This window comes from Phascolarctos cinereus, unplaced genomic scaffold, assembly GCF_003287225.1.
Source record: "Phascolarctos cinereus isolate Bilbo 61053 unplaced genomic scaffold, phaCin_HiC Scaffold_4;HRSCAF=312, whole genome shotgun sequence".
NCBI lineage: Eukaryota > Metazoa > Chordata > Mammalia > Diprotodontia > Phascolarctidae > Phascolarctos > Phascolarctos cinereus.
Window position 1 is genome coordinate 482173794 of NW_027555847.1, and position 10923 is coordinate 482184716.

General features: G+C 36.5%; 1 protein-coding gene across 1 annotated transcript in view; it reads left to right on the forward strand.

Moving 5' to 3' along the window:
* PXDNL (peroxidasin like) overlaps positions 1-9259 on the forward strand; it is a 510805-nt gene extending 501546 nt beyond the window's left edge. The window contains 2 exon segments of the mRNA XM_020992584.2: positions 6512-6625; positions 8695-9259. Of these exon segments, the coding sequence (XP_020848243.1) occupies positions 6512-6625; positions 8695-8826 (246 nt within the window). The 3' untranslated portion in view covers positions 8827-9259.
* Positions 9260-10923: the final 1664 nt, after the last annotated feature.

A 10923-nucleotide genomic window follows, 5' to 3' on the forward strand; every position in this document is an offset into this window, starting at 1 on the left:
GGGGTTCCTACCCAGGTATATGTTTTCTAATGCAAAGGAACTTTTTGATGAGTAGGTACCAGCATCTTGTCTCCTTTTTTAAAAAATAAAATTTAAACAAAAAAAAGAAAAGCCAAGTCAATTTATTTTAAAGGCAAGCCCTGCCTCAGCAGATCCTGTCCTTTAGCCAACTAAGGTTTTTCACTTTATTTAGCCTTCTTGCTAGCTCACCAGGCTAGATGACTTACTAATTCCTTTATAACTCTGAGTTTCTATGATTCTGTTAATTTGGCAAGTATTTTTAACTACCTACTATCCACAATGCACCATGGTAGGCACTGGAAGGGACCTTAGAAATCACCTAATTCTACATCCTTATTTTACAGGGAAGAAAAATGAAGCCCAACAAGATTAGATGACTTTTACAGTCAACTGGCAATGGTCCATTACTTATTCTACCATTGCATGCTGACTCCTGAATCCAAATTTGGGTGGACAATACTTTGCATATTGGATTATTTTCTTTTTTTAAAACAATTTACTGAATAGTTACATTGGTTTTTTATGTTTATTTTAGCATTCTTGAGTATGAACAATAAGCATTCTTGCTAACTGGAATGTTAGTCCTTTGTGACCTGAAGCTATGTGATCATTGTAGAATCAGACCATCCACTCGAATTTGCTACGATTTTTGAAGCCTGAAGTATAAACAACGGGACACTTCTTGATTTTATGTTATTGTAGAACTACAATGAATTAGACCCATTGAAACTTGGGCTTGATTAGGCCTCATTGTGAATAGCCCTAGCACCTGAAATATATTCAATGAGTTAGAAAACCTGAGCTGCGGCAAATGGAAAAAAAAAGTCATACCATGTTAGTAGTTGAGTTAATTTTAGATTGGAGATTCAAAAACCACACTTTTAGTTCATTTCTTTCTCCAACATGTCTTGTATGTGGAAGTGTGTGACTAATCTTTCATAAAATGTCCATATTAAATTATAATGAAAATTCACAAATTAAGACAACTGAAAAGTCATAATATGATGGAAGAACCCCCTTTTGCCGCTTGCCTTATCTGATGCTTTCTGACAGAAGAAATAAGTGTTTTAAGGAGGTGATAAGCACTTTATAAATGTATCATTTAATCATTTTGATTGATAGATACTTTGCAGTGAAATGGCAATGCCAAATTATTGGGAACTAGAACTGGGGGTAGTAAGACCATGGCCTTAGGAGGACATCTTGAAAATGAAATAGAGCCATTTCAATATTAGTTATTGTTATAATTTTAACATAGCTTTCAGGACCACGCCATAGGAAGTAACTGAAAAGAAATCAATAACTTATAGCCCTGAGATGTTGAAGGGGTTTAGTTTCTAGCAGACATTTAAAGAAAGGCTAGTTTCCATTAGCTTTTGTAACTGTCTATCCTCTTAGATGATCAAAATGGGGAGCTGGATGAGAGGAGCATTTGTAATAAGAAACTAAGTAATTTGAGGAAAGTATCCATGGAGTAAAAAGGTGCATACCTAGGAGAGGTTTGCTGGCCTTGGGCCCATCTACCTGGTTTAAGTGGAAAATGTAACTTAGAATCTCAAATAGTTACCTGTGACTTGATCAGGTCGCACAACCGGTGTGTGTCAGAGGCTAGGCTGGACCCCAGGTCTCGTAGAGTCCAAGGCTGGCTCTCTAACTACTACACTACACCATCTCTGCTTGAATCATGCATGGGTGAAGCTCAAAAATAAAAATAAAACTGTTGAATTGAATTGAAACAAAGGGGCATATGATACCAAATGTAATCTTTTATTAAAACTTCAGTAGAGTTTTTTTTTAAGGGGCTAAATGTTATCCCATAACAATAATTAACTTCTTGTCTTTTTTTTCCCCTCCTAACCTGAGTGAAAGCTTTTGACATCATCTTGGCTTCATGACATTTCTCAATTTAAAGGAATCTTTCCTATATTATAACTTTTTAAGTTTTCTACAAAGTAATTTTCAGGCAGAATCTTTGTTGTGCTGGAAAGGTACAATGAAGATCTAAAATTAAGTTAAAAATGTTAAGCAGATCCCACTTTCCTTAAAGTACCATTGTGTCAGATACATATAACTGGTAGTGAATTTGTTTTCATTCAGTTGAAAGGCAAAATGTTTTCTTTTCCCTTTAGAAAACCAGTTTGGCATTAGATTCACCTCAACAGAGAGGGGGAAAATAGTAAAACAATAATTCATCGTTAAAATAAAACACCTCAATGAATCCATACTGAGATGTTTAGGAAACAAAAATAAATGAAGAAATATTATTAGATTAAATGGAATGTCAAAATTCATGAACAAACTTTGCCTGTGTAATTGCTTATCTCAACACCTTCAAGACTCTTCTGTTCACCTCATTTCTCAGTTAGACTTTCAGTTTTACCAATGTTGCATTCCCCACCCCCCACCAAGAGTTGATATTGTAATGCCTCTCTAAAGTGTAGTCTAGTAGATATGTAGGAAAGTCTGGGAGCTTGATTGAAATGTGGTTGCTGAAGCAACCATCCTCACCTGCTCCTGTGACCACTTTGCTGTTTTCCTCTAAAGTACACTGCTTTCACCTTGACTTGTGTAGCATGTCACCAGAGATACTCTAATACTGTCTATTCTCTTCACAATGAAATTGTACTTACAGTGGGTTTAAGCTTGTCATATGTTCAGAGTATTCGTAGTAAATTATTTGTGGAGAAGCTTGTCTTGAATTTGGAAAGATTTTTTTAGGGGGATGAAATAGCATTTTTTCCCTTTAAAAACCTCATTAAAACATCCTCTGGTGACCTATCATGACATAAAGGGATCTCTGGCTTCTGGAATGGTATGATATGTCAGTGAAATGAAGACTGTGATATACCTTGTAGGGTGGGAAATGCTTTGAACGTGGAACCTGTGAAGGACAGAATAGCTGTCATCTGAGAAAAAACCCATCTAAGTTGAGACTTATCACCCAACTGGCTGCAGAGTAATGAATGAACTGTCCAACTACTGTATTTCATAAAGATAACTTGCTAAAAAGCCTACTGTATTTCATGAAGACCAGTCACCAAGGTATATCAGGGTCAGAATCTGCACTGGGGAGAGATTATTATCTCCATCGTCAAAAATGGATCTTCAAAGTATTGAAGGCCAAAGTAGTTTGTGGCTATGATATTTTGATTTACAAAATCACAGAATCTGCAGGTTGGAAGTAGGGTTTCCTAACTTGACATTTGAGAAAAAAATTTTTTATAATTAAAAATACATTTATAACTATATTTTAATGTAACTGATTTCCTTTGTAACATGCATTTACAATATTATTCCCAGCACCTTAAAAAAGTCCTTCCACAACTTACCCAACAAATAAGTCTCTTGCATCTTTTTGAAGACTCACAGGGAGGGGAAGTTTACTGAGGCAACCAGTCCCTCTTTTGGATAGTTTTTAGTTTTTAGAAGTTTTTTTTTCTTCTCTACATCAAGCTTATCTAAACCTTCTACCTATTGCTTTTAATTCGTTCTTCTCTGGAATTTATCCTTCTTCCACGTGGAAGTTGTTAAGATACTTAGACATCTATCGTGTACCTCTCTTCCACACCCACCTCCCAACATTTTCCTCTCCAAGCTATACATCCCTATTTGTTTCAGCTGTCCCTCTATGATTTGTTCTTTGAGGTCTTTCATTGTCCTGGATGTTTTTTTAAAGATGCTCCCCTTGGTTATCAATATTCATTATAAAATGTGACAAATGGAATTGAGTCTTTTTTTCCCTTCTTTTTCTTTTCTTTCTTTTTTTTTTTAAATGACCAGGGCAGAGTACAGTGGAACTCAAGCTTTTAGTCCTGGACAATAGACATCTTTCCATATGCCTTAAGATTGCATTAATTTTTTTGACTGCCATATGATACCACTGACGCATATTGAGCCTGCAGTCTAACCAAACACCCATATCTTTTTCAGATGTCCTGCTGTCTGTGCATATCTGCCCCAGGCAGTGTATATGAGATTTGTTGTTGTTGTTGTTTAACAGTTGTTCCATTACATTATTGCTCAGTGAAAGTCCTATTCTAATTCCTCAACCTGGCATAGAAAGCTGGATCTAAAGCTCTATAAGCCTTGGAAAGGCCTACCAAGTTGGAATGTCTTACAGTAAATCCAGGCCAAGGGATGGATGATAATCTTGTGAAGACCAGCCTCACTATGTCTGGAAAGGATTATAAAAAAAAAAGGAGATTGGCCAGGTGATTAAATGTTCTTTGAACAGCAACATAAGGAAAGGAGTGGTTACAGTCTGTGTCAGGGCAGAGAGAGTGAAATCATGGATCTTTTGAACTACTGAACAAGTGATTCTTTTATAACCTATATGTTAGTGGAAGGCAGACTGACTTCAGTTTGGAGGATTTGGAATCAGAGAATCATGCTATTAGAACTGGAAAGTCCTTTGGAGTTCATCTAATCCCAATACTCTCATTTTACATTAGAGCCTAAGTAGCTTGACTCAGGTCACACAAGTAGTAAATAACATAGCTGGAGTATGGACCCAGGTCCTCAGATCTCTGATACCAATGTTATTGCCACAACAATTTGCTATTTCCAATAATAACATCACATCTGTACTTATGGCTAGTATACTGTCTTTGGAGTTGGAGGGTCTGGGGGGCAAATCTGTATCTGTCACATACTAACAAAGGGTGGGATTTTACTTGGGACTTGAATGAAGCCAGGAGGCTGAGATGAGGAAAGAGACCATTCCAGGCATTGGTTGAGCACCCTCCCCAGTCATCTCAAGTGGGGAAAGAACTTAGAGAGTCCTAGGGACTACAACAACCCTCCCCTTCCTGCAGGTTCCCTTTAGGGACCATGAGACTCAGCACCAATGAAAAACAAAGTCCAAGTTATTCGTCTATATTATGGCTTCTTCTACTCTAGCTCTTGATCGTGGTCTTGAAACTCAGATGTAGTGAAGTGTCTGCCTTACTGCTTTACTGCTGCTTCTATGCTCTCTAACACACCTGTAGAGGCTTGGGAACATACCATTTTGATGCCACTAGTCTACATTTCCTTAGCTGCCATCTGCTTCTCCTCTACCACCATCCTTTTTCCATGCTTTTTCCACAAGTGTTACAATTTTTTTAGGCCACCTGGGCCAATATGCCTCAGGACTTCTTGACACATTTCTAACTTTGTTGTCAGAGACATTTAATAGAATGTTCCTTGGAAAAAAGAACATTTTTCCAACCTTACTGTTAGGAGTACATGCAGCCCCAACTGCTAGTTCATAAAGGAGCCACTTCAAAGGAGGTTTTGAGAAACCTCTTAACCTGGTTCTCAGGTCCATTCATTTCTTAGCATCAGAGCTCAGGCCTACACATGGGCAGCATCTCCCTTTGTACTTTGAGCAGAGGGAACACTGGCCCTCTTTTCTTTCTTTTACCCATTTTTCTAATTTCTATCATCATCTCTTCCCCTCACTGGCCCTAGGATATGAAAATTGCCTCCAGCCTCACTCATGCCTCTAGAGGTTTTGGAAACATGGAGAGAGGGTGGAGCAAATCTGGAAGCCATTGTAAGCATATCTGTCTCCATGGCAAAGGTTCTGAACTCTTAGGTTTTTAACATATTTGCTTGCAACAAATAGTTGATAGACTAAATCATTCCATTAAAATAAATATTTTTTCATATTTTAAAAATATTGCTAGATCCACTTACCACCTTGTAAAAGTATAAAATAATTTTATTGACAGAAAGGTAGGTTTTTTCCAAGGAGCAATCTATTAACTTTGCATAAGCTCTGGATGACTGCTTGATGGTATGAGGTTTTTAAATCTAAGCCATTTGTAAATGATGCAGTAATTACCATTAAAGGCAGCTACATCTTTGAGCAGATTAGACTTTCCAAGGAAGCAATCAAAGACTGGTCTGTAGGGCAATCAGTACTTCTCCTATTTTTTGAAGGTGTGGTATGGTTGGATAATGCCTTATGAGAAATCCCTCATATACATAAAACAACCTTCATTGCGTACATTTCAACAATATTTTTTCTTTTTTTTTTTGTTTAATTTTGTTGTTGTTGGTTTGAACCAACTTAATTGTCTTCTTCTCTTCCTTCTTCTTTTCTTTCTTCTTCTTCTTCTTCTTCTTCTTCTTCTTCTTCTTCTTCTTCTTCTTCTTCTTCTTCTACTGCTACTACTACTACTACTATAGGACAGGATTGGGACCTATGATTTCATTGCTGCTTTGTTGTAAATTTGACACCTTTAGAATTCACATTAACTCTTTCCCTTTACAGAGACATATAGAACACTTGGGTTTCTGTTTAGGAATATAGATATTGGAAGATTCTGGTTCATTAACTTTGGAATGAAAATGTTAAAGAAAAATGAGTGTGTAGCTTTGAAGTTTCCTATGCCTCCTAGGCTTGTGCTTACAGAGTGTAGTATTTCATTAAACCATGTTATTCATCGACTTAGTTTCTCTCTACTCCAATTTTTGCCTCCTTGCTTTCCACCTCCTTATTCAGATAAACAAGCTGGAGGCTCGCCTGAGGCAGGAGGGATGCATGGATGATAATAGAATTCATCGGAGGGACAATGAACACTGGATGAAAGAAGACTGCATTAGCTGTATCTGTAAGGTATGTTTGGCTCTCAGTTCTTTCATCACTTTCCCTCTATTTTTCCCTTTGGTTTCCTGCCTGTTGAAGCACTGTGAAGAATTTTTCCTTGAAACTGCACCTATGTGAAGCAGATTTTGGGGATACTTTTGAAGGTTGGCGTAAGTGTGTGGTGATCAATGATTTTCCTGTTATTGTAGTGAGCCAGAAGGGCAAGTGTACAGTGCTTAAAGCCAAGATTACTCTATGCATAGTTCTGTCTACTGTCCAGTGATTTTTTTTTCTCTGAAATGTACGAACTTTAGTCTTCAAGTAGACTGGTTTTTGAAGATGAGAGAATTAATGTCAGGGTCCTGGAAACTTTGATTGTGATAAGTACCCTATTTGGTGACACAGACCTACTCTAGATCCCTCTCCCTTTCACTCTCCTTCTTTCTCTTTTTTCGTCCCTCTCTCTAGCCCTTCCTGTTCCCCTTCCCCTCTCTCATTTCATGCTATATTTTGAACACGTGGTATGTGTTTTGAGGGCTAGTTTAAGCCCCATCATGGGAGAGAAACCAGAGTATTCCTTATGACTATTAACAGAGTTGTTTTCTTCCTGTTCCCATAAACCATTTTCATTCTCTTTCTTGCTGTACTAACAGTTTTAATTTTGTACTTTGAAAACACTACAGACTCTACGTACAGTTAAATTGTTGAATCTAGTCAGTAGACATATGGATGGAAGAATTAATGGAGTCCACACTCAAATGAATTTGGAGTTTCTAGACATTGCTTTTAAAGTGAAAGCACATCACAATGTTTATTTGATTAAATCAATTTCCAAACCTTCATTCAATTATTAATAATTTCTGGGTGCATTTTGTCATAGGCCCTGAATGAGGAGAAAGCTATGTAGGGATAAGAAAATACTCAAAATGAAAGAATATTCTGCAGAAAAGTACATTTGCAAAATTTGTGATAATAGGGGGCTTCTATAATAAAAGAAGAGAATTTATTCAGATACAAATAAATACCATACTATGCAATTGTTATACTTGGATAATGAGTTTGATTCTCTTAAAACTGTGTGTTTGCAAGGACTACATCTTGCATGATTGCTTTTGGCATTAGAGAAGCCTATCTTCAAATGACAGCTTCCATACTCATCAGTCTTCAGAGATATTTGGTTAAATTGCTTTAATGTCAATAAAATAAAACATTGGTGTAACTCTCCTAGTGGTGGGCATTAGGGAAATTACAGCTTTGCCTCATATTAATGTCTAGCTTCAAGGTCTGTGACTGAACTACCAAAGCAAAGCTTTATTCTTAACCAAAACTCGCCATGAGGAGCAACCTCACTTCAGAGTAACTATAAGTGTCCATACACTTTTTTCACTCAAGACACTATGGGACACTAACAGTGTCCCACAAAAGATTTACATCCTGTTCTTCCATTGTTCTCTTCCTTCCCTACCCTAGGCAGTGAGGTTGCATTTTGAGTCAGGAAGAACAGATTTCAGATCTTAACTAGCTGCGTCACTTTGGGAGAGCCAGTTAAAACTTTCTGCTTCAGTTTCCACATCTGTAAAATGGAGATAATAGTAATGTGAGGATCAAGTGAGATAATATGTGTAAAGCACTTTGTAAACCTTATTACCCCCATTTAGCATTGTATGGGGAGATGGTGAAAAATAATTTACTCTTCGTGTGTGTATGTCTCTAGTACCCACATCTATATTTATATGAGTTTGTGGTCATTAGAAATTTTTCAAAGCATGTAGTCAATTGATGGTTGACTGATTTTCCTTCTGGAAGGTGTAATATTTCTTTCTGATAAGAGGTTCCAGGTTTCCATTTAATAACTCATAATATGTAATTCATTCAGTGGGCTCTAAAGGCTTGACAAAGTTACAATGAACATATCCTACATAATTCTAGAAAATACTTCTTTATATATATATATATATATATATATATGTGTGTGTGTGTGTGTGTGTGTGTGTGTGTGTGTGTGTGTATTTATATATCAAAAGAAAAATTGGTCTAAATTTTTCTAGGTGTCTTTATGTCATGAAACATGGAGCTAATATTTAAATATTACCTTTCAGAGTGGTCAGGTGACATGTACCGTGGAGACCTGTCAACCTACAGAGTGCCTCAACCCACAAATGGTGAAAGGAGTGTGCTGTTCCCTCTGCATGGACAATGAAAAACTAGATGATTTCCCAGAGAAACTTTAACAAACATCTCCTTTTACTGGAGCTCATAATAGGAAGTTAAAACTTGCCATTCAGTTCTGAGCAATGGGATAACAACTTATGCTCACATTTTGATATGAAAATGCATGCTGATTTGAAAATTCAGACTAGTTTAAGCCTTAAAATACACTGAACATATTCTACCATTTTCTCTAACCTTGCCTGAAAATATGCAAAAGTAAATTATGTCATAAAAACTGTACTTAAAAACCTTCATTATACTGTCAAATATTCCCTAAGCTGTGATGACAAGTTACTGTTCTCAGAAGCTTAAATGGATTATCTTATACTCTTTTTACTAATCATTTTTAAAGTCAGAAGAATTCTGTTTTCTTAAACTTCAGTAATGAGTAAAGATCTCTGATTTTGCTGTCTCAGTGAGACTGAAAGCCTAATCAGATGAGTTTCCTACTTATTTGGGATCAGAGTTATGATCATTTGGACTGTTTCTCCTCCAAATTCCAAATTCCCCAGAAGACTGCAGTTCCAATAACTCGAGACTTTTTAGATGAATCTAAAAGATTTTTAACTTGAGGTCCATGGACCCCCAGGAAGTCTGTTGTTATATTTCAAGGGCTCTGTGTATTTGCATGGGAAAAAATTAGGTCTTTATTTTCACTAACTTCTAATTAAAATGTTGCATTCCCTTCATTTATAAGAATATACACTATAAATAATAGCTCAATTTTGAATGTAAGCAATAAACCATTATTCGGAGAAGGGGTTCATTCACTTCATCAGACTGCCACAAGGGTCTATTACACAAAAAAGGCTAGGAACCCTTGTTTTAGAGAATTCTGTTCTATTATATCTTTAGTCTGTAAATTTTTGGATATTGACAACCCAATGAAAAAATTGGATTGTTTCAAAATAATACAATGAATTGTAGGCAACACAATGAGAATTTACTGAGGACTTGCTTATTCTATGCAAGGCACTGTTTTAAGTGCTATGGGGTGGGCAGATGAAGATGAATAAAATATGAATGGGAGCAGAAGAATCACAGTTAGACACATTGAGTCTAATACCTTTATTTTACAGATTAGGAAACTAAGGTCCAGGGAAGTTAAATGACTTGTCTAAAGTCACAAAGGTAGTGATCATCATAGGTAAGATATGAACTCAGGTCCTCTGCCTCCAGTCCAGTGCCCTTTCTACCATACGTGTCCCCTTATTCCCAAGTGAACATACAGTTCAAAGTAGAATGTGAAAAGTGCCATGTGAGACAGAGACTGACTTGTAATTTTACCAACATAGGGAAATCCCAGTTGCAGAAACCTCCTTTACAAGTGGAAATTGGCACCTTCTCTGTAATTTATGGTCTCAAAACTACCTAGAGTACTGAGAAGCTCAGTGACACACAGAATCATATAGTCAATATGTGAAAGCCTGGACTTGAACTAAAGTCTTCCTGGATGCAAAGCCATCTTTCTACCCACTACACCATGCTGTCTCTCAAAGCAATTGTTATGTGAACCCAGAGAATGGAGAATTTTCTGTTAACTGGAGGAAATTTAAAAAAAATTTCATGGAGAGGTAGCATTTAAACTGGGCCTTGAATAATAGGATATAATTTCAAAAGGCAAGAATAGTGAGGCAGAAAGAACAATCTTGAGCAAAGGTACAGAAAGGAAAGGAAATATTCTGTTAACAGCTCTCAGGGTGCTAGATAATTGTGTATTTCTCAGGAAAAATAAAACTGAAAAAATCCAAGAAGTGAGAGTTCTTAAAGAGCTTCCGTCATTTCATTTGCAAAGCCATATAGATATTTCTGAGGAATTCAAGGTTTCCGAATACACATGTGCCTTGCTGTTATTTTTTTAATGTAATATTTCAGCAGTTAATCTAGAGGTAATAATTTGCTTTAAAAAACAATTCTTCACTTTACAAGGGAGTCGCTAGAGCCATCTTTTAAATAGCGAGCTCTATTAGTGTGTTTATAATAGGAATTGATTTACAAAACTTGAATTTCATTAAACTTTTTCTGGAATGCATCGATAATATAAAGCACCACAAATCCATATGTGTTGTAAATAGTTCAAAGCATGAGACTAGAGCCATTAATGTAGAGGAATAGTA